The sequence below is a fragment of the Pongo pygmaeus genome, chromosome 15, assembly GCF_028885625.2.
Source record: "Pongo pygmaeus isolate AG05252 chromosome 15, NHGRI_mPonPyg2-v2.0_pri, whole genome shotgun sequence".
NCBI classification, from domain to species: domain Eukaryota; kingdom Metazoa; phylum Chordata; class Mammalia; order Primates; family Hominidae; genus Pongo; species Pongo pygmaeus.
In genome coordinates, this window is record NC_072388.2 from 73,102,250 (window position 1) to 73,127,264 (window position 25,015).

Genomic DNA, 25,015 nt, shown 5'->3' on the forward strand with positions numbered 1-25,015 from the left:
CTTTCTATCTCTGGGTTTTATTTCATTTTGTTGCCAAATAATACTCCATTACATGGATAAACTATGTTTTGTTTATTCATTCATCAGTGGGACATTTGGGTTGTTTCCACTTTTTTTTTTTTTGAGACTGAATTTCCCTCTTGTTGCCCAGGCTGGAGTGCAATGGTGCGATCTCGGCTCACTGCAACCTCCACCTCCTGGGTTCAAGCGATTCTCCTGCATCAGCCTCCCAAGTAGCTGGGATTACAGGCATGTGCCACCACACCAGGCTAATTTTGTATCTTTAGTAGGTATGGAGTTTCTCCATGTTGGTCAGGCTGGTCTCGAACTCCTGACCTCAGGTGATCTGCCTGCCTCGGCCTCCCAAGGTGCTGGGATTACAGGTGTGAGCTACCGTGCCCGGCCTGTTTGTACTTTTTGACTATTATAAATAATGCTGCTATGAACATTCATGTACAAGTTTTGTGTCATCATTTTCAGCTTTTGATGTAAGGGGATGTTTGTATATTATGCCATAAGATATGCATCAGAACACCCTAGATAAAGTTTTAACTTAATGTGAGAATAACATATCATGCAATGGTCCAAATACATTTTACTAAACTGATAGGTCACTCAACCATTCATTAGTCTCTCCTTTGTCTTTTTGAGTTATTTAGAAACTGTGACTTAGTAAGCAAAAGCGCAGCCCCTTTTGTTTTTATCAGTCTGAATATTGGATTTCATTTCAAGGGACTCTAAAGTTTGATATTTTATATCTTGAGCTAGGATGGAAAAGAATGACATATTGTGAATTCATTTATAGTTGGTTGGCTATCTTGGGGCATGAAAAGCTGAATGACAACAATTGGTCATACCTCTGTTATGTTGTTTTTATTTTGTTTGTTGGTTTATTTATTTATTTATTGAGACGAAGTCTCTCTCTGTTGCCCAGGCTGGAGTGCAATGGCGTGATCTCTGCTCATTCCAACCTCCGCCGCGTGCGCTCAAGTAATTCTCCTGCCTCAGCCTCCTGAGTAGCTGGGATTACAGGCACCCGCCACCAGGCCTGGCTAATTTTTTGTATTTTTGGTAGAGACAGGGTTTCATCATGTTGGCCAGGCTGGTCTCGAACTCCTGACCTCAAGTGATTCACCTGCCTCAGCCTCCCAAAGCACGGGGATTACAGGTGTGAGCCACTGCACCTAGCCTGTTGTTTTTAAATCTCAGTCATAGATTTTTGTTTCGTTTTTGCTTAGAGTGTAACTTTGCGAGAAAGAATCTATACACTTAAAATGCTGAATAGATTCTGGCATATAGAAATTAATTTTTATATTCACATTAACCTCAAAGACACATCATTGATTGTACAGATGAAGTGAATGTACCCAGCAGCTGAAGCTGAACTTGAGCAATAATGGTTCAAAGAATGTGATTAATGGTAGGAATCTTTAAGTGTGTTATTCATATTGTCTTTTGGCTGTTGACTCAATTCTGGATTTTGGGATTTATTAGAAATAGGATCCCTTAATCAAATCAAAGCTAGATTAGTGGGGACTTAATTAATAAGTAGTCTTTATTAAAATAATTTTTTTTTTGAGACAGATTCTTGCTCTGTCACCCAGGCTGGAGTGCAGTGGTGCGATTTTGGCTCACAGCAAACTCTGCCTCCTGGGTTCAAGTGATTCTCGTGCCTTAGCCTCCCGAGTAGCTAGGATTACAGGTGTGTGCCACCACACCTAGCTAATTTTTGTATTTTTTAGTAGAGACGGGGTTTCGCCACATTGGCCAGGCTGGTCTCAAATTCCTGGCCTCAAATGATCCACCCGCCTCAACCTCCCAAAGTGCTAGGATTACAGGTGTGAGCCACCACACCCAGCCTAGCTTTTGTAGTTCTTCTACCTTCAAAAAAAATACAGAGGCTGGACATAGTGCCTCACGCCTATAATCCTAACACTTTGGGAGGCCATGGTGGGAGGACCACTTGAGGCCAGGAGTTCAGGACCAGCCTGTCCAACATAGCAAGACCCCGTCTCTACAAAAAAAAAAACACTGAAAAATTAGCTGAGCATGATGTCATGCACCTGTAGGCCCAGCTACTCAGGAGGCTGAGGTGAGAGGACCACTTGAGCCCAGGATTTTGAGGAGCTATGATCACGCCACTACACTCCAGCCTGGGCAATAGAATGAGACCCTGTCTCAAAAAATAATAATAATACAGTAACATATTTATAAAGGCTCATTCAAGCACATCACTCCCTTTCTAAAGCTTTTCCTGTCCATCCAAAGCAAGTCTTCTGCAGAATTAATTATCTCCATTCTATCCTCATAAATGTGTTCTATACTCGTATAGGATTCATTACATTATTTGATAATAATTTATTGCCCAGGCTGTCTTCTGCCAAGATTCTCAAGGTTAAGGACTGTATTGTAGCCTTAACACTGAATACAATAGATAGCAATAGAGGGCTATAGTTTTGGTAAAAATTCTAATTCTTTGGGCCAGGCATGGTGACTCATGCCTGTAATCCCAACACTTTGGAAGGCCTAGGCAGGCGGATCATTTGAGGTCAGGAGTTTGAGACCAGCCTCACCAACATGGTGAAACCCCATCTCTACTAAAAATACAAAATTAGCTGTGCGTGATGGCACGTGCCTGTAGTCCCAGCTACTTGGGAGGCTGCGGCAGAATCACTTGAACCCAGGAGGTGGAGGTTGCAGTGAACCAAGATCAGGCCACTGCACTCCAGCCTGGGTGACAGAGTGAGACTCCATCTCAAAAAAAAAAGAAAAGAAAAGAAAAGAAAAATCTAATTCTTTGGCTAAATGTTCTCATTTTTCCTTCTGTTGGTCATATTTTCTAAAAGACACCCACCTTGTGGTTTAATTGTGAGAAGTATGCTTTATGATTATAATTTTGATAAAATAAAAGCCTGCCTCCTCTGTTAGTAATGAATTAGAGCTGCAGGGAACTGGAAACAAAATGAAAGCCTGGATAATATAGGCTAATGGTTCTCAGACTTTAGCATGAGTTAGAATCACCTGTAGGGCTGGTTAAACCATGGATCCTGTGCTCAAGCTCTTGAGTTTCTGATTCAGTAGATTTGGTATGGAGCCTAACAAGTTCTGAAGTGATGCTTATGTAGTTGGTCCAAGTACCACACTCTGAGAACCACTAACATTATAAATTCTAACTAACCTACGTGAAAGACATTCAGTTTACTGAAATAGGTTCTGTTCCTGATATCCGCACCTGGCCCTCTCTTGAAGGTCTCGTGGGGGAAAGTACTCCATATTTGCAAAGCTCTCTACGTGCATAGTGTCTGCACCGAGGACAAACTCTTGGTGAGCAAACTTAAGTGCTCAAAGGAGGGAGGAGGAATTTTTTTTTTTTTTTTTTTTTTTTTGAGACGGAGTCTCGATCTGTCACCCAGGCTGGAGTGCAGTGGCGTAATCTCGGCTCACTGCAAGCTCCGCCTCCCGGGTTCACGCCATTCTCCTGCCTCAGCCTCCCGAGTAGCTGGGACTACAGGCGCCTGCCACCACGCCCGGCTAATTTTTTTTTTGTATTTTCAATAGAGACGGGGTTTCACCGTGGTCTTGATCTCCTGACCTCGTGATCCGCTCGCCTCGGCCTCCCAAAGTGCTGGGATTACAGGCGTGAGCCACCGCGCCCGGCCTAGGGAGGAGGAATTTTTTAAGGAAGAATGGTAGATCTCTTTTGGTGTCTCATTATTTGCAGTTGTAAGAGCACATAATGGGCACACAGTAAAATGTCTACTAACTGATTAAACTAGTTTAGAACTCTAACCTTCTGATTTTGAGGCCAGTGGTCTAGCGTATAAAAATGCTTCTTTTCACTTTCACTTTGGCATTGGTTTGAATGCAATTAAAATTAATGAAGTGAAAAAAATACATTTTAAATTTAATAAGAATTATAGGCCTGGCTGGGCACAGTGGCTCATGCCTGTAATATCAATACTTTGGGAGGCTGAGTCGGGAGAATCACTTGAGCCTAGGAGTTCAAGACCAGCCTGAGCAACGTAGTGAGACCCTGTCTCTACAAAAAATAGAAAAACTACCTGAGCATGGTGGTGCGCACTTGTAATCCCAGCTACTGGAGAGACTGAGAGGTGGGAGGATCACTTGAGCCAGGAAGTGGAAGCTACAGTGAGCTGTGATCATGCCACTGCACTCTAGCCTGGGTGATGGAGCAAGACTCTGTCTCAAAAAAAAAAAAAAGAAAAGGAAAGAATAGAAGGCCACTTGCAGTGGCTCACACCTGTAATCCCAGCACTTTGGGAGGACAAAGTGAGAGGATCACTTAAGCTCAAGAGTTCAAGACCAGCTCTGGCAACATAGCGAGACCTCATCTACAAAAAAATTTTTAAAAAGAAAAAAAGCCAATCCAGGCATGGTGGCCAGCTACTCAGGGGGCTAAGGTGGGAAGACTGTTTGAGCCTAGGAGGTTGAGGCTGCAGTGAGCCATGATCACACCAGTGTCCTCCAGCCTGGGCAATAGCGAGACCCTGTCAAAAAAAAAAAAAAAAAAGGATTCTAGTACATGCTTATGCTTATACAGAATCTAATTAACCAGATTTTCCTCTGTCTATTGTGTTTTGCCACATTATGTATAATTTATTTTAAGATCCTAAATTATGGTCTGTATTATCATTGAAATAGTATTCTTTCATTTAATACACATTTACTATATGTTAACCATAAGCAGGTTAAGCTGTAGAGTTTCAGTGATACAGAGTATTATACTCAATATAATTTTCTGGCTGAGGATTCTTTTGTGTTCTAATTATTTTAAACTAGTAGTTCATGAATTTTGTAAATAAGATTATTCAGAAACATCAATATCAAATATTCTGAAAAAACAGAAAGTTTACTAGCGGTTATTTCTAATCACAGGGAAAATAACCACTACCATATGACTTCCTAAGTAGACATATCAAGTTCTTACCTGATTGTGATGTGGTTTTAAAACAAATTCATAAGCAAATGAAGACAGAAATTGTTGTACCCTTTGTACTGCTACATGATTTTAGAGGAAAAAGTTTTTTAAAATTAAGGCTGACTAGATGGCTACTGTATATTGTGCTTTTTATTTATTTGTTTATTTTTTTGAGACAGGGTCTCACTCTGTCACCCAGGTTGGAGTGCCGTGGCGCAATCTCGGCTCACTGCAACTTCTGCCTCCCAGGCTCAAGCAGTCCTCCCACCCCAGCCTTCTGAGTTGCTGGGACCACAGGTGCATGCCACCATGCCCAGCTAATTTTTTGTATTTTTTGTGGACAGGGGGTTTTGCTGTGTTGCCCAGGCTGTTCTGAAACTCCTGAGCTCTAGCGGTCTGCCCACCTAGGCCTCCCAAAGTTCTGGGATTACAGGTGTGAGCTACTGCACCTGACCTTTTGTGCATTTTTTCCAAGTCCATTAGGGAAATTATCTTTAAAAGTATTTTCACATTGATGAATTTATTGTTCAGTCAGGTTGAGAAAATGAGCCATATTTATTGAAACCACAATGCAAACAATTAAAATTAAAAATCAAATTATCAGTTAAATTATCAGCAAGTAATGTATCAGCAAGTAATTATCAGTTAAATTATCAGCAAGTAATGATTTGTCCAAATCAGCATCTATGAAGTAAAAGAATGATCACAGTAAAATTGGATTAGTGAGGACATCATTTATATACACAGTTGTTAATAGTGTGAGGGCAAAGTATTAATAGTAGAAATTTAGTTAGACTAGTGGAATTTTAACTTAAGCTATTCCTTTTTGTGACTTGTTAGCTATCAAACTGGCCTGGACCTTAAAGTTAGTCTTGCTACCTATCTCAAAAGCTTCTTTTGAGAAGATTCAGTAAGTAACCAAGGACTCTTTCTCTCCACTTGCCAGCAAATTTTGTAGAAGCAACATGTTGAGCCGGGGAGTTTCCCTCATAGCTGTTTTATGGGCAAAGTGAAAAATGTGTTCTTAGATTCATCAGTTTGATTTCTTAAATATTTAAGAGAGAGAAAGGTTGGAAGGTAGTAGCTCCTTATTATTAGGCTTAACCTGAGTTTGATTTGGTAGATTTTAAAAAATATGTAATCTGTGTTTGATTCTTGGTTGTATGTAATTTGTTCCTCATCCAAAGAATTTAACGGTGGAAATAAACATTCGTGACATGAAAAGTTACCCTTCTCTCTCTCTCTCTTTTTTTTTTTTTTTTTTTAGATGGAGTCTCACTCTGTTGCCCAGGCTGGAGTGCAGTGGCGCGATCTCAGCTCACTGCAAGCTTCACGCTATTCTCCTGCCTCAGCCTCTCGAGTAGCTGGCACTACAGGTGCCCGCCACCACGCCCGGCTAATTTTTTTTGTATTTTTAGTAGAGACGGGGATTCACCATGTTAGCCAGGATGGTCTCAATCTCCTGACCTCGTGATCTGCCCGCCTCGGCTTCCCAAAGTGCTGGGATTACAGGCATGAGCCACCGCGCCCAGCCGAAAAGTTACCCCCTTCTAAAGCTTTTTCTGTCCATCTATTTCCAGGCCAATTAATCATCCCCGTCTCTGCTCCCTGCCCTACTCTTCCCTGAGTACTCATTCATGTTGCTTGTAACTTATGAATGATATAATGATATGTAGTGATAATGAGGAAAAAGCTATATTTCCAGGGAAGCATTTGGTGAGGTTTTCTTTTTATTATGGAAAATTTTTAAGCTAACTAAAGTACAGAGAATGTTACAATGAACCCTGTGTACCCATCCCCAACTTCAAAAATGATCAACTTTCTGCTATTCTTGTTTTATCTGTACCCCCTTTATCACACTTTTTGTTGTTTATGTTGTTTACTATAATATTTTAAGGCAAATCCTAGATGTCATACCATTTCATTCATAAATACTTTCGTACATATCTCTAACCAGAAGATCCCCCCTTTTTTGAAACACTACCATTATTAACATATCAAACAGAATAAAATAATAATTATTTAATAACATCTAATAGTCCATGTCCAGTTCGGCTCAAAATTGTTTTTTTACAATAGGTTTGTTTGAATCAGGATCCAAACAAGGTCTGTACATTGCATTTAGTTGACATGAATCTTAAGTCTTATTTAATTTCTCTATAACTGCACCCCCTAGTTCCTCTGGGTTTTTTTCCCCATTAATTAATGAAGAAGATGGGTTGTTTGTCTGATAGGATTCCCCACATTTTCTCACTCTGTCACCCAGGCTGGAGTGCATAGGTGTGATCTTCGCTCACGGTAGCCTTGACATCCTGGGCTCAAGTGATCCTCCCACCTCAGCCTCCCAAGTAGCTGGGACTACAGTCACATGCCACCACACCTGGCTAATTTTTGTATTTTTTGTGGAGATGGGATTTCTCCATGTTGCCTGGACTGGGCTCAAGCGATCCACCCATCTCAGCTTCCCAAGTTGGTGGGATTACAGGCCTCAGCCACCACACCCAGCCCCCACATTTTAAGTTTGGATAATTTTATCCTAGTGATATCATTTAACATGTTCTTCTTTCCCACCAAATTTCCTGTAAGCTGATAGAGCTAGATAATGGATTGGGTTTGGATTCAGTCTTTTTGGCAAGAGTGCTTCATAATGGTACTGTGTGCTTCCTGTTCCTTCACATCAAGACTGACATGACATCTGTCCGTTCCGGTTTGAGTGAAGATCAGTGGCTTTGGGTGGTATCAGTCATATTATTTTCAAAATAATAACAGTAATGATAATAACATTTATTCTATTAAATCGGCAACTGTTTGGCTTCCCTGAAATACAGTTCAAAGAGGAATGGCAGAAAAAATGTTAAATTTTTCTTCTTTTCATCTGTCAATTTTCAGAATGAGTCGAAGTGACTGAGGACTTTTTTTTTAAATATCATAGATGTTTGTATTTGTTGTATTTAGATCTATTACAATCATTATTCTTTTTTTCTTCAAAATGGTCCCATCTTTAGTGGGTGCCCATTCAAGTTGGCTCCTGTCTTTTGACATGACCCTAGTAAATTTTTTTCTTTTTTATTTATTTTTGCTGCTTTTTTAAAATTTTTTTCTTATTTTTTGTTAGACTGAAACATGGAAGACCCTAGTAATCTTGATAACCTTCTTGCTTTCAGGCATGTCAGGATATCCCTGGTTCACTTACTTCTCCAGACTTGGAATCTTATCCATTTCTCCAAGGAACCCTGGTTTCTTTTAGTAGAAATCTAGGCACTAGTACTCATTGTTAAGAGACTGTCATTGTCTCTAGGCCTGTTCTATGAACAGGGTAGGTAAATATGGTTTTAGTGAAAAGATAAAAAGGAATTGTATTCTTACCAATAATGCAGCCAGTTCAAATTTAAAAAATACTTGGGGGTTGGGGGTTTTTATGTAATATATTTGATTTTATAATGATTTCTTTTTTTTTATTTTATTTTATTTTATTTTTTTTTTTGAGACGGAGTCTTGCTCTGTCGCCCAGGCTGGAGTGCAGTGGCTTAATCTTGGCTCACTGCAAGCTCCACTTCCTGGGTTCACGCCATTCTCCTGCCTCAGCCTCCCGGGTAGCTGGGACTACAGGCGCCTCCACCACATCCAGCTAATTTTTTGTATTTTTAGTAGAGACGGGGTTTCACCGTGTTAGCCAGGATGGTCTCGATCTCCTGACCTCGTGATCTGCCTGCCTCAGCCTCCGAAAGTGCTGAGATTACAGGCGTGAGCCACCGCGCCTGGCCAGTGTTTTCTCTTTTAATGCTGAAAATCTTAGTTCCTAATAACTAACAGAATTATTTTATTTAACCTACAATAAAAGTTACTTCAAAATAACTAACTACATGTAACAACAAGACCCCTGGATGCAGCTTGAGGTTTCTTTCTATTTCATTTATTTATTTATTTTTGAGACAGGGTCTCACTCTATTGCTCAGGCTGGAGTGTAGTGACACGATCATCCCCCTCCCTATTGATGGACATTTGAGTTGTTTCTCATCTTCAGTTATTACAAATAGTACTGAACTGAATAGGCATGTGAGTAACTCTAAAGTGGAATTTCTGGGTTAAAGGGTAAAATGCATATGTAATTTTACTTAAACAAAAATATTTGATGCTCGGTGTTTAATTAAGAACTGAGGCCGGGCACAGTGGCTCATGCTTGTAATCACAGCACTTTGGGAAGCAGAGGTGGCTGGATCACTTGAGATCAGGAGTTCGACACCATCCTGGCCAACATGATGAAACCCCGTCTCTACGAAAAAACACAAAAAATTAGCCAGGCATGGTGGCTCACACCTCTAATCCCAGCTACTTGGGAAAGCTGAGGTGGGAGAATCGCTTGAACCCAGGAGGCGGAGGTTGCAGTGAGCCAAGATGGTGCCACTGCACTCCAGCCTGGGTGACAGAGCGAGACTCTGTCTCAAAAAAAAAAAGAAAAAAAAACTGAAAAGGAAATAGAGTTCCTTTTTCCTCATATATGAATATATTATTTCAATAGATTGTTGATCACCTACCATATGCTTGGTATTGTTCTAATTGCTGGGGATACAGCAAGAGGTTCTGCAGAACTTCACGGAGCATGAAAGTAAATAAACAAAGTTAATTTCAAGGCCAGGCATGGTTGCTCACACCTTTAATCCCAGCACTTTGGGAGGCTGAGGCAGGCGGATCACTTGAGCCCAGGAGTTCAAGGCTGCAGTGAGCCAAGATTGTGCCACTACTCTCCAGGCTGGGCAACAGAGCAAGATCCTGTCTCAGGGGAACAAAAAGTTAATTTCAGATTTTGTTAAGTGCTATAAAGGAAGTAAATAGGTTGATATTCGAGAAAGCACCTGAAGGCCGGGCGCGGTGGCTCACGCCTGTAATCTAGGACTTAGGGAGGCCGAGGTAGGCGGATCACAAGGTCAGGAGATTTTTGGCCAGGCATGGTGGTTCATGCCTGTAATCCCTGTACTTTGGGAGGCCAAGGCTGTTGGATCACTTGAGGCCAGGAGTTCAAGACCAGCCTGGCCAACATGGTGAAACCCCATCTCTCCTGAAAATACAAATATTAGCCGGGCGTAATGGCGCATGCCTTTAGTCTGAGCTACTTAGGAGTCTGAGACACAAGAATCACTTGAATGGGAGGTAGAGGTTGCAGTGAGCCAAGATTGCACCACTGTACTCCAGCCTGGGTGACGGGGTGAGACTCCATCTCAAAAAAGAAAAAAAAGTAAAAAAGAAGAAAGAATTTCATACATTATCTTATTTAATCTCATAAGAGTCTGCAAAGTCTATTTTATAATTCCCATTTTACAGAAAAAAACAATGTTCAGAAAAGTAAATTACTTGTTTGTGGCCTTAAAGTTTGGAAATGGGGGCTGGGGTTTGAATATGTCTAATTCCAAAGCCAGATAAGATAAAAACCTTTTTCAGTGTATTGCATTGCCTCTCTTAACCAAAAAGAAAGCAAAAAATAATGAGTTAGCAGAGTAAATGGTTTTGATTCTCATTTTAACCTGACAGAAATACATATTTTTTTTCTTTTAAAGTACTGCTCTTGTTTATCACTGGATTATTACACATTCAAAATATATATGCTTGTTTTATTTTGGGGATATTTGTTGTATAAGAAAATAGAGGAATATGCCTTTTTGTCCAAGCTAAATAAAACAACTTCAGTATCCATTTTTATTGTTTTTTATTTAATGATGGTTCTACTTTTAAAATACCACCACAAAAATATCTTACAGGTATTTCTAGCCTTTTCAAATTATGTGCCTTTTAAGTGTCCTATTTATTTATTTCACAAATATTTGTTAACATCTGTGTGCAAGTTACTTTACAAGTGTCGGTTGAATTAACTTTCGTAAATGTAATAGCAAAAACATTGTACAGGGTTCTGTAAATAGCCATAAAGTTAATCTTAGGGGGACTTTTTTTCTTGTGCCAGCACTTATTGAGCACTTGACTGTATTATCTTTAAGGCTCACAATAATTCAGCAAGGTAGATACCAATCCCCACTGAACAGAGGAAGGAACTGAGGCACGGAGAGCCTATGTAATTCATCTGAGATCACTAATACGTGATGGATTTACACCTAAGGTAGATTTAAATCCCTTACGATCATAGGTTTTCTGTCATAAGTATTAAAAGTTTCTATTAAACAACAAAATATTTTATAGGGAAATATTATATTTGTCCTCACAAGTATTTTAAATTAAATCCATAATGTTGTCCAATGAACCATACACAAAAATTCATAGAGATTTTTTGTATGTGCCTTAAACTAGAGCTAGCTGCAGTTAAAACCCAGACTGTAATTTTACAAACAAGGCCACCTCTAACAATATTAAAATAAAATGATATTATTCCCTGGCTTAAAGAAAAATTCTCCAATAACCATGGGAATGCTTGTGGTATGAAGACAGCATCTTAAATCTCGATGCAAGTCATACACAAAGTGTTATTGCGGTGAAAAAACAGTGGCGTGAATAATACCTGCTCACAGCCAAAGACACTTGATGTATCTTGGGCCTCAGTGTTTGTTGGATTTTACAGTTTCATGAGGAAGATTTGTATTTTTTTAAAAAGTTCTATATTTCTGTGTGTTCCACTTGATGTCAAATCTGTATTCTTAGGTTGTAGGGTTCCATTAAAAAAATAAATAATCAGCCCCTCCTCCCTCCACCCCCCTTTCCCCCCACGCTCATTTTGTATAATATGGTAATGATATCACCGTAGCAGTAATTACGGGTCATCTTCATTTCTTTCACCTCTGCCTGTTCTGATGGCTTCATTCCTTTGACGGAAAAGATTTGGCTCTGGGTGCTATGATTATTTTGTTAAGCATTATTCGAATAGACAGGAGTGAGAGAAATTAATCAATCCAAATGCAATTAGCATCATGTTTAACCCAGTGATGGACGTCTCAAGGTGAAACAGCCAGGGGAGTTTCAGACATTATTATTCAATCCAGTGGTTCTTATCTAAATTATAATCAAGAGAGGTTTTTATTGGCTTCTCAGTGTGAAGATGTAACCCTTTCCCTGCCCTGGGGGTCAAGAAGACTAGGCCTTCATCATCCCTAGACGTTAGCTGTTGCCAGCTGCCAGCCCCTTGAAGTCAGACAGACAGGGCAGGAAAGTTGTCTGAATATGCAGGTCATTTGAAATTATCTATACTGTGATCCTGGTCTGATTTTCCTGAGAGTGGAACCTAGCCTATGAATGAGCTACTCTGTCTAACTTGGGGCAAAATATTTTGTGTTCTGATCAAGTCACTTTGACTAGTTGTTGTTCTTCTATCTTAACCTTACATGATGGATTATTATTGCTGTCCTCACTTTATGGATGAGGATATTAAGTCTGTGAAGCTACTAGCCTTTGGTCATAAGAAGTGTTTCACCAGGATGTATTGCTATGTAAAGGCCCTGAAGCATGAATGTTCTGCACAAATTTATGAGTATTTAATAAAAGTTCTAGCCCCCAGAGTATTAATTCATTGCTCTGATCTCATTGCCTTTCATTCAATTGAGTTGTACCCTTGAAAAGGAAACCAAGTAAAACTATGAAATAGACCTGTCAGGTCCTCTGAAAAGGAAACAAAGTACAGCTAAGAAGTTGTTAGCTCTCATTTCTCGAACACACATCTTTGGGGGTTTTTTGCTGTTGTTTTGGTTTGTTTCTAGTAGGAAGAAGGATGATAAGAATATGTATTTGAAATCTAGTCTTGTTTTGCTCTTAAAAGAGGGCAGGGCAAGGAGAGTTGATGGAGAAACAGTCTTTCACTTGAATGCAACATTTTTCAAATGCCTGACAATTAAGATTCTTCTACTTCTGCCTTCAATCATCAGGCATCATGGCTGACACTTCCCATATTTTATGTTCCTGCTTGATGTTTTATATTCTGAAAATAAATCTGTTGGCTCGATATTTCTGTCCTTTTTTTCTGTTATGAAAAGCCATTAAAATTATTTTCCATATTGGAACTGTCCAAATTTGTTTACCTGCACATTGAGTCCTGGCTTTTCTTTTTCATATTACTTCTTGGATAAAACACTGTCTGCAAATGGGCGTTACTATGAATTGAAAAAAATAAGTTTGATATAAAATTATCTTTCTCAGGCCGGGCATGGTGGCTCATGCCTGTAATCCCAGCACCTTGGGAGACTGAGGCAAGAGGATTGCTTGAGGCCAAGAGTTCAAGACCAGTTCAACATAGCAAGACCCCATATCTACAAAAAATTAAAGTTAAAAAGTAAAATAAATAATAAAATTTTCTTTCTCAGAAGTCACTGGAGGGAACATTGTTCTTAGCCACTGCAACCTTTTGGAGTCCTGATAAAGAGCCAAGATACCCAATAGAAAAATAATCTAGAAAGTGTCTCCCAAAAAGATTTTTTTGAGAATACTGAGGACAAAAATTTTGATAGTCTGTGATAGTTTGATCCAGACTGTTCTTTTCTCAAGTATATAGTATTTTAGTCTCCTTTTTGAAATGTTTTATTATGCCTAAATAACTTTTTTTTTTTTTTTTTTTTTTTGGTGACAGAGTCTTACCCTGTCACCCAGGCTTGAGTACAGTGGTGCGATCTCAGCTCACTGCAACCTCTGTCTCCCAGATTCAAGCAGTCCTCCCCCTTCAGCCTCCCAAGTAGCTGGGATTACAAGCATGTGCCACCATGCCTGGCTAATTTTTGTATTTTTACTAGAGATGGGGTTCCACCATGCTGCCCAGGCTGGTCTCAAACTCCTGACCTCAAGTGATCTGGCTGCCCCGACCTCCCAAAGTGCTGGGATTATAGATGTGAGCCACCATGCCTGGCCACCTAAACAACTTTAGGCAAAAGCCTCAAGGCTGCTGACCTTCAAATGCTACTTTTATATATTTTAGAGAGAAGTAAGATTTACACCAAAGACTGTTGTTGCTAGTGTGTACTTCTCCACAAGAGCTGATGGAGAACAATCAGTGGACCTTATTACAGTTACACCACCTGCTGAGGGCCACCAAGTGTCCTAATGAGATGAAGCTCCAAAAGACCCCTCCTCATCCAGTGACACTGTGTGCTCTTCACAGCTCCTTCCACTCTTGACAGTGACTCCAGCACCAGCTGCTCTCATATCAGAGGCATTAAAAAGTGCTTAGTCCTTGACTTATTGATCACTTAGTGATACTTTTCCTGTGGAGATCTGACACTGAGCTGGAGTGTGGTGAAGAGTCTCAGTCTGGCAGACTGCCCTGGAACTGCTCTGCTGTACACCAGCTCTGCACCAGAGCCACAGGGAAACGTTGCACATTCCTGCGAGACAGAAATCAGCATTATAAATCACATTGCTCTCTTTTTGTTCTCTGCCAATCCACCAGAATACCTGTTAACAACAGCTAGCTCCATCTCAAAGGCAGCATGGCCTTTGAGAATAGTCTCTTTCTGTGGGAAAGCATGTCTTTGATTTTATTTGAATCTTCCTAATGTCTAGTACATAGTGTGTGCTCCATGTGACTGCCTTCACTCTTTACAACCCCCTCCATGCTTCTTTTCTGCATGGCACACACTGATAACCGATCAGTAGGTCCGTTTTGTCATAGCTGTTAGAATACATTCAAGATAGAATACATTCAAGATTTCAGGGACCAAAAAAGTAATTTTTAAAGAAGAGTCAAAACTATAACTATAACAAATGGCATTATTTCTATAAAAACATCTTTTATGAGGCCAATTAAATAAACAGCCTTTAGCACATTGATTTAAACTAAACTGGGATTTTTTTTTTTTTTTTTTTTTTTTTAAAAGATGGAGTCTTGCTCTGTCGTCCAGGCTGGAGTGCAGTGGCGCAATCTTGACTCACTGCAAGCTCCACCTCCCGGGTTCACACCATTCTCCTGCTTCAGCCTCCCGAGTAGCTGGGACTACAGGCGCCCACCACCACACCTGGCTAATTTTTTTGTATTTTTAGTAGAGATGGGGTTTCACCGTGTTAGCCAGATGGTCATGATCTCCTGACCTCGTGATCTGCCCACCTCGGCCTTCCAAAATGCTGGGATTGCAGGCGTGAGCCACCGTGCCCAGCCACTAAACTGGGATTTTATGGTTCCTTTTGGCTAGAAGTATCTACTGGTATAGTTAAAGAAAGTAGCTGCCTCCACCTAGTACCCGACATTACTCCAGCCAGGCTTAATACGTTACAGTATGCGTTCATTCACACAGATGCAAGTCATTCGTGTTACCATTTGTCTTGCATTGGAAGATCTTTTTAGAAATAAATAGGTCTTCTTTTGCCACTCCTGGTGCTATGTATGTGCTTACTTGGTGTAGATCTGGTACCTCCTGTAAAGCAGCAGCTAAGAAGACTCCAGGGCTCACCATGACTGACAAGAAGGCCAAGGAAGGAAGCAAGACTGAGAATAGTAGTTGTTTTTTTTGTTGTTGTTTTTGTTTTTTGTTTTTTGAGACAGAGTCTCACTCTGTTGACCAGGCTAGATTGCAGTCGCATGATCTCGGCTCACTGCAACCTCTGCCTCCTGGGTTCAAGCGATTCTCCTGCCTCAGCCTCCTGAGTAGCTGGGACTATAGGTGCACGCCATCACGCCCAGCTAATTTTTGTATTTTTAGTAGAGATGAGGTTTCACCATGTTGGCCAGGCTGGTCTCGAACTCCTGACCCCTCAGGTAATCCGCCTGCCTTGGCCTCCCAAAGTGCTGGGATTACAGGCATGAGCCACCATGCCCAGCCAACAGTGGTCATATTAATTTGAAGGTGGAGGGGTAGGATAGTTCAGTGGTGCAGTCCAAGATTAAGAAGCATACCCCACTTGGTAGACTAATGAAAGCTCATTGTGAACAACAGTTTATCAATGAGGCAGATCAGATTCCAATTTGATGGGCAGCCGATTAATGAGACAGACGCACCTGCACAGTTGGTAATGAGGATACAATTGATATGTTCCAGCAGCAGACAGGAGGTGTCTACTACAAAGGGAACCTGCTCTTTACTGCAGAAGAACTCCATTCCCACAGACCAGGAATACATTCTCAGAAAACTACAACTCCATTGAATTCCATCCTGACTACAACAGTGTAGATTTTTTTTGTCCTTTCGTGTACCCCTTTCTCATTCCTTTATTGTGCATAAAATGACTGGCATTTGTGCACAAGCATATTGCCTTTTTATTTTCTAAACTAAATGGCCAATGGTATGTTTTGATCAACATCAGATGGAGGTGAGATGGGGATAAATACTGATTCTGTGGCAATGCCCCCTTTCTCCATTAGTGGCATGCTCATTCAGCTCTTATCTCTATACTACATTGTTATTTTGCCTCATCATTTAATAAAAATCAATAACAAAAAATCCTTCCATACTTGAAGCTAGTAGTTCAATATCCTGTCTCTACAAAAAAAGATCCTGTCTCTACAAAAAAAAAAAAAAAAAAAAAAAAAAAAAAATTAGCCAGATGTTGCACGCCTATAGTCACAACTACTTAGGAGGCTGAGGCAGGAGGATCACTTGAGTCCAGGAGGTTGAGGCTGCAGTGAGCTATGGCTGCACCACTGCACTCCAGCCTGGGTGACAGAGCGAGACTTTGTCTCTTATATAAAAAAAAAAAATCCTTCCATAACTTGTTAAATTGGAGAATTTTGTTGTTTTTCACTTGTCATTCTAAAACCAACCAGTTTTTAAACTCGTACATAGCTGTTACATGTAGGGCAATATGTCTTTAAGTGGGGATGAGTTACTCTAAAAGAAATGAATTTTAGATAGTTTTCCCACCAGGCATCCTATTGCTTAAATAAACTTCCTGTTTGAAATGAAACAAATAGTTGTACAGTAGCTAGCATTTATTGAATACCTATGTGACTTTGTATTAATCCTACCTTGAATGGATGAGGAAAGGAGCTCAGAAAAATAACTTGGTAATTTGCCTATGTGGCCCAGGGTCAGTGTAAGAGCTGAAGTCCTGCTCTTTTCACAATATTATGTTGTCTCTTTTGTTTCCTGGCCACTCATATTAGAATCTCCTAAAAGCAACCTGTTATTCCTCTTCTGAATGTGAGAAAACCAGTGGAAAGTAATTTATCCCCACTTCACAAACATTTTTAATTATATTGAGGCATAGAAATATTTAAAGTAGTTTGCACTGGAATTGGAAAACTGAACTATGAGTTTCTTCCACTTCATTAAAAAGTTACTTAAACTTTACATTGTTCTCTACATAAAAGCTGAGCAGAATTTTATCAGGCAATTGCCTCAAAGTTATAATCTGGACAATCTTTCTGTAATAAAACCCATATGTCACTGGTGAAAGGTGCAGAGCCCTGGCAGAGAGGGCTGGTCTCAAGAGAGATTCTGCACCCAATCTCGTTAACCAGGGTGCCTCTGGTAATCCCTCATCCCCTCACCAGTGAGAAATCAATCTGTACCACTGAATCTTTTTCAACCAGCCACCAGAAAAATTTACTGCAGAGAAGGCAGTTTGGGGATAGTCATCGTGGAAAGTGAGCCAGAAGCAAGGCTAAATGTAGGATGGAGGAATTGGAGAGTCTAAAGAAGAGATTATATTAAACCAGACACCTCTTTCAGAGCAGGCACAGTGGAGTCCTCCTTTCAGCCCTGACCTCTCCAAGTATACCCAGGTATTTACAGCTGCCATGAACTGGATAGCCCTGGAGAAACTATGAAAGTAGTGGGGGATAACAGAAACAGTGGAAACCTGGAAGTTGATTGTAGTCTATCCATTTGCTGTCTCTCAGTGTATAGTAGCCAGTCCCCTCTCCACACTTTCTGCAGCATTTCACGTGTTAACCCTATGGTGACAGTTTCAATTGTGGCTTTTTCAATTTGTGATCTATGTACGACATAATAGGGCCTGTAAATCATGACTTGACGTAGGGGTCATGCTTCTCTCCTGCACAGCATACACCAGTGGCTGATGACCAGTGGGCCCCTCTTGGCACACTTATTAGAATGGAAGCGGTATTGCCTTCCTGTGAAACCTTGTAATCTTAGAGAATAAATCCAGAATCAAAAAAATAGTTGACAGGCTGGGAGAGGTGGCTCATGACTATAATCCCAGCACTTTGGGAGGCCAAGGCAGGCAGATCACCTGAGGTCAGGAGTCTGAGACCATCCTGGCCAACATGGTGAAACCCTGTCTCTACCAAAAATACAAAAAATTAGACAAGCGTGGTGGTGCATGCTTGTAATCCCAGCTACTTGAGAGGCTGTGGCAGGAGAATTGCTTGAACCGGGGAGGCAGAGGTTGCAGTGAGCTGAGATTGCACCATTGCACTCCAACCTGGGCAACAAGAGCAAGACTCTGTTTCAAAAAAAAAAAGAAAATAGTTGACAGATTTCACTGACTCTATATAACACTCTCTCTCCCAATCTTGTTGTGGCTAGAATTGTTTTCTATATAATATAATACATTATGGGGAACAAAGAACAAGGAGAAAATGGAGGAACTGGGAGTGCCAAGCTGAAGAACATGTAGTCTTACGCTGGCCATTCATTCTAGAATTATACCAAGCTACAACCATTGTGAAGAAGAAGGGACAGAACTAGGCAGTGGCTTTCTCTTCTCTGTAAGCAGACAGTAGTCATCTCTAAAGATTTTTCCTCAGAGAGATTTGAAATTCCTGATGGGAGCTTAAAAAGCTAAGAGTAAAATACACTTATTTATAAGACCCTACTAGAAGAGGTGTGTGTGGGGGTGTGTGTGTATGTGTGTGTGTGTGTGTGCGCGTGTAGACGAGGAATACAGAATAGTAGCAGAAGGCTGTCTCCCTACTCCTAATGGGATTTTGTAGCAGCATGTGCAAGTTTGTTTCAGAAGTCAAAAATGAACAGATGTTAGTATAAATTACCTCTGTGTCTGATGTCTTGCAAATTAAAAGCGCGGTTGGCATCACTAAACAATTTCACTAGGTTTGGGGGGGTGCAGTTAGTAGGCAGTGATTACTGTAGCAGGTCGGTAAGAATCTTCGCCCTGCAGCAAAGCAAGGTTAAAGAAATGAGGAATAAAATAAGGACTATATGAATTAATCAGAAATGTTAACATCTCTGATGACAAGTGAACAGGAGGGCACATGCTCTGGAGCAGCCCCTGACCCACAGCAATTTCTCTGTGCACAAAAAGGGGTTGGTGCTTAGCATCTGATTTATAGGGCACAGCCCTCTTGTAGGGAGCTGCTGTGTCATACATTCGTATATCTCCTATATGGGACTGGCGAGTAGGAAAAGTTTCTCTCCTCCCATGTAGGAGATGATGTCTTCTGAATTACTTCTACTTTTACAGGGTTTCATGCAGCTCTGTGTACTCGGATTAGGTTGAAGAGGAGGAATGATTGAGTGGAAAAAGGGTTGTTAAAAAGGATTGGTTAAATTCAAGGAGAGCTTGCCACTGAGAGACTTCAGAATATCTATTTATTTTTCCTTTTAAACCCTTTTGATCCCTTAAATTGTGTGGATCTTTTAAAATTCTAAGTCTTAAAATATTGGTCATTTTCCCATTTGGGGAAAAACAGTAAGGAGTTGGTGAGTCTGAAGGTCAGCAGGCAGAAATCATTAGTTAGAGCAGTGCAGTGCTCCAGGCCCAGGATTTTTGGAACAAGGCTGTGTTCTCTCCAGAAGAGTTTTGTATTGCCCATGTCTGGTTTCCAGGCTCCTGCTTCTAGCCATGTTGCAGGATCATTTGTTACATGTTTAAACTTGAGAGCAGGCAGATAACCCATCTAGTAGAAATAAGTGAGACCCAATCTGCCCAAAAGTATAAGTAAATTTCTTTTCCTTCAAGCTGAGGGAAAAGATTCCAAGGAACGGAGTTTTTTGTTTGCTAGCCTCCCTTTGTGCAGTTTGTTCATTCATTCATTCATTCATTCATTCATTCATTCATTCATTCACTCACTCAGAAAATACTAAGTGCGAGAGAACTTACCCCCCTCTGGAAAATGTTGTGTTAATGATTAGCACTATACCAAGCATGTTCATTGCTAATATCCAAGAGAAAAGTAGGGTATTAACATGCTCTCCATTACAAATGAAGAGACTGAGGCTCCGAGATCTGCCCAGCCCAAGGTGTCACCCTGCTGCTAAGTGGTAGAGCTGGAACTGAGTTCAAATCCTGTGTTCTCTGCAAGAAGCCCATGCTACCTCCTATGGGCAAGACAGTACTTGATTGGATTTTCTCTAGAGTAGTTAGTCCTTGACCCCAGTCTCTCCATGAACTTGGCATTATTTGCATTAAGGGAAATGATTTTCTTGCCAGATAAGCAAGGCACATTTAAAAAGACACCCATCATGTAGAGAATGGAGCACTGAGGGCCACTAACTAGTCATATTTGTTGATGGAAAGGAAGGAAACTAACATTTTTTGCATTTCTACTTGGTTCTAGTTCTTTGGTGTATTATAATTTATCCAGTCAACACTTACTCAGCAGACACTAGGTCTGCTGAGTCTGTAGCAGGTCGGTAAGAATCTTCGCACTGCAGCAGAGCAAGGATAAAGAAATGAGGAATAAAATAAGAGCTATATGAATTAATCAGAAATGTTAACATCTCTGATGACAAGTGAACAGGAGAGCACGTGCTCTGGAGTTTGGATCTGATTGTTTGGATCTTTTGCCAAAGGAGAGAAGACCAAAGCGCTAAACAGTCTCTGCCTTCAGTTTTTACATTTTAATGGAGGAAGACGACTATATAAGCAAGTAATTGCATGCAAGTCTTATAGGAACTTTGCTTGTACAGGATTTGCTGTAAATCCATGAAGAAAGGAATGGTCTGTTTGATTTGGTCTGGGTTGGACTTGTGAACACATGAGGCAAGACCCAACACTGGGCTTCTATGCCTAGTTAATGGAATTTCCTTTCCCTTTGTTGGAGCATGGGAACTAGTGAAAGATGAAGAATGTATCGACTGAAGTTACAAAAGTCTCCCTGTGGTCCCAGAGGTTGTGTTGTTTTATTTCTTCATTGTACAAGAAAACAAGAAACTTAAACTTAAGTTGGGGCAGAGGGGAGCTGGAGGCCATTCATCCAGCTCCCTTTGCTCTGGACTTGGGAAAGGCAACAAGGAGGCCAGGGTGAAGGTCTTTCTCATTCCTGAGGGTGCCTCCCTAGCCACCTCACTTCTTTGGCCAGGATGGAGATGTGTTCTTGGGAGGCCACACAGCCTACCCTGTGCCTACTGCATGGTTCCAGAAGGCCTGGCTTCCAGAGCCAGCCATCAGCGATCAGAAACTTTCTACACTGTTAAATCCATTTAAGAAATCTGAAAACATGGCCTTGCAGGATGAGGATGAGGAAGGGGATGTTACACTACGTATGCTTTCTGAGATCTAAAATGGGGGACCTCTGGAGTGGCCCTTGTAATTGAGAAATGTTTTACTTTCATTTTGGAGCCTTATATGTAGGAAAGTAGCTGTATAAACCCACTTGTAACTACAGCATTCAAAGATTGATGGTGCTGAAAGCCGGGGAAAGACACATAAACCTTGGCTGGCTATATTAAATATCTAAGGACTGACAATGCCAAGGGAGAGAAGACCAAAGCTCTATAAACCCTACTTTATGACACCATCCACAGATGAACTGCACTGAGGGAATATAAACCCTGTTATATTACAGTATCCAGGGACTACCACTGCTGAGAGATAGGGTAAATGATCTCTAATTTTGATTTGAGATTATAAATGTCCAGAGACCAGCAACTCAGAGAAGACTAATCTTGGTTGGATTTTAGGCTCCAAGAGCAAACCCCCTGAGATAGTGAACATGAGTATTAGGTTAGATTCTTGAGACAGAGATAGGTTTTGGGGGAATCCCCTGGTGATTTGTTTAAAGGTGGATGATAGAATCTTTCCCAGTCATTTGGCGTGTATCTCAATTGCCAACTTCAGAACAGCTTTGTTTTAGTTTTAGTTGTCTATAGTGATTTCTTTTTACCCCCTTTTAGGAGGTTAGTTGGTGATGATTGAATCTGTTGTGATAGCAACTTGATATATAATTTAAATCAATCTGCATTTTTAAATTAAATCTTTCTATGATTCTTTTTTCAGATTTTAGGTTTTCATTGATCATTTGTTTGCTTTGTGATTCCAGCCAGAGAGATGACACGGGGGAAATTCCTCAATATTCTAGAGAAGCCCAAGAAGTAGCAGCTGCTTGCGGACAGGATGTCCTGGGGTCCGAAACCAAGCTCCCTTCCCGGTGCACCTCTAACAGTGCACACCTCACTGCTTGCTTGGGAGAGGCCCAGAGGGTGTACCTCCAGGACTGCCCTCTCCCCTGCTCCTGGCACTCTACACGTCTGAGGACATTCAGCAGCAAGAGAAGAATCTGCTCTACCCAAGGATCATTGCAGTTACTCAATCAGCTTTCAGACTTGAACCTTCTTAGCCTCAGATATTGGTAACAGCTGAGGGCATATCATTCTTAAAGGTCAAAGTCCTGCTTTCTCATTTCTGGAAGTGATTCAGGAGCCCCAGGATCTTACGGTTGATTTGACTCAGTCATGGCAGTCAGTTGTGACATGTTGATTGGATGGGTTCTTTTGAATTGTTCTTGATCTCTTAGAAAGTGTTTATGATGTGAGGAGACCAGAGACCAAGTAGATTCTAGACCAGACCGTGCAGCCTGACCTGTGAACTCTCCAGTATATACTAAGTTCCCAGAATCCCCAGCTGGAGAAACCAGAATCTTCTCGAAATGTATATCTGTTTTTTAAAACTTCTATACCTCTTATGATAGTCCCATTTGCTTTTCATTCATTATTTCCCAGCCCCACCTTCCAGTTCTGACTTCGGGCAGAGGGATCCCTGAGTCCCTCCTGGAATTAGCTTGTATAGTGAAAGGCCCATCCAAGGTTGTCTAAAGACCAATGTGAAGGTGACAGAAAGGACTTTTGAGTTCTAATTAATCTGTTACAGATTCAAGCAAGAAAGTCAGTATAGCCTGAAAGACAAGAGAAACGGGGTGGTTTATAGGAGTTCCCATTTTGTTGAAAACTAGAAGCCCTAATTGATCTTAAAGGAACATGCTATGGGATGGTGGGATTGTCCCCTCTGACAGCACATATGAGATAGTTCATCTATATAATAGAAACACACACACACGAAAGAGAATCTTCTGACTTAAATACAACTTTCTTGGAGTTCTTTACCACTTATCTATCTCTGTTAAAATCTGAAAATCTAGCCCATGGGTAAAATCTATTATATGTGTTCTCCATATTTCTTGTATAAGCCAGTTCCCAGCATCTGATGTTTTGAGAAGTGCATGGAGTTTCCTAAACTTTGCACAAAAGAATATCCTGGGGCCAGGCGTGGTGGCTCACACCTGTAATTCCAGCACTTTGGGAGGCCGAGGCAGGCAGATCATAGGTCAAGAGATCGAGACCATCCTGGCCAACATGGTGAAACCTCGTCTCAACTAAAAATACAAAAATTAGCTGGGCGTGGTGGCGCGTGCCTGTAGTCCCAGCTACTCGGGAGACTGAGGCAGGAGAATCGCTTGAACCCGGGAGGCAGAGGTTGCAGTGAGCCAACATCGTGCCACTGCACTCCAGCCTGGGCGACAGAGCGAGACTCCATCTCAAAATAAATAAATAAATAAGAATATCCCGGCCAGGCGGCTCACTCCTGTAATCCCAGTACTTTGGGAGGCTGAGGTGGGCAGATCACTTGAAGTCAGGAGTTCGAGACCAGCCTGGCCAACATGATGAAACCCTGTCTCTACTAAAAATACAAAAATTAGCTGGGTGTGATGGTGCATGCCTATAGTCCCAGCTACTTGGGGGCCTGAGGCACGAGAATCACTTGAATCCGGGAGGTGGAGGTTGCAGTGAGCCGAAATTATGCCACTGCACTTCAGCCTGGGCAACAGAGTGAGACTCTGTCTCAGAAAAAAAAAAAAAAAGAATATCCCTGTGGCAGTAGTCTGATGGTGTTTGGACACAAGAAAAGTTATGGTCGAGTTTTGAGTCGTGAGTGTTTGCTAGGGCATGGCACTCTTCAGTTTAACAGCTGATCCATTAAACATTTTCTGACATTTGTGCCTTGTTCTCATGCTAGAATTAATGATGGATTTTTCTCTCATTTGACCATCCATGTAGTTTTACTTATTGAAAGGAAAAAAGACTTAACACAAGATAGGAAAGATGAGTATGAGAAGTAAAACATTCTGCTGGGGTGCTACATAGAAGGTTAGGTTGTAGGGGCTTTGATTTTAATTTAAACTTATTATCGATTGATATTTCTGTATCTCACTAAATGCGGTTGAAGAGTGTGTGTGTGTGTGTGTGTGTGGCCAAAAAATAGTGCCATAATGTCAAATTCTTCCTTTGCTCTGTTTTTGAGAGTTAATGACATCAGGCACTTTTCAGTGTTTGGGGAAATTGATTGGGATACCTCCCCCAGACCAACTCAAGTCTGTAACTGGAAGCCAGGTAGTTGGTTTTCTGGTCCGCTTTGGCCTCTTTCTTTTACTGTCATCCTATTCACCAGCACTTAATGTAAGTAGATGTTTTAGAATTGCAATATTTATTGGTTTTGTATTTGTCATCCTTAGAAATGTTAATGATGTATTTTTATATTGATAATATAAATTTATGTACAGTATGTGCGTATATGTATTTCAGGATGTTAGAGTATTGTACTTTGTATGTGATGGTTTCTGTGTCTTCATAATAAATATGTCCCTTTTACAGGAGGGTGAGTTTTTCCTCAGAGGGCCGAGTTGGATATTTAAAGCACAGACCTCATCAGAAAGTACAACTATAATGATAAATAATCCACTGTTTTCCCCCTTAATATACTTAATGGATAGTTTGGGGCTTTACAGTCATCTACTTGGTCTCCTGCCTTCCAGTCTATCCTACCACTGCCCAACACCCTAAAGTAGTATTTAGAAACCTTTAATACCTTCCCGTGTCTACTAATAAAGTCTCAAGCTCTTGACCTGGCATTTTAAGACTCTCTACATGTAATCCTAAGCAACTCTTCCGTTTAGTTTTCTTCCTCTCCTATATATGAAGTCTCTGGTGCAGTTACTCTGAACAGTTCCCAGTTTTTCACTTGAGTGCC

The 25,015-nt window shown here is 40.9% G+C and overlaps 1 protein-coding gene and 1 pseudogene across 1 annotated transcript in view; both read left to right on the forward strand.

Annotated features, from left to right (window-relative positions):
- LIN52 (lin-52 DREAM MuvB core complex component) overlaps positions 1–24,636 on the forward strand; it is a 118,219-nt gene extending 93,583 nt beyond the window's left edge. The window contains exon 6 of the mRNA XM_054447870.2: positions 22,035–24,636. Within this exon, the coding sequence (XP_054303845.1) occupies positions 22,035–22,090 (56 nt within the window). The 3' untranslated portion in view covers positions 22,091–24,636. The remainder of the gene's footprint in view (positions 1–22,034) is intronic.
- On the forward strand, positions 15,305–16,020 carry LOC129013176 (small ubiquitin-related modifier 2-like; annotated as a pseudogene).
- Positions 24,637–25,015: the final 379 nt, after the last annotated feature.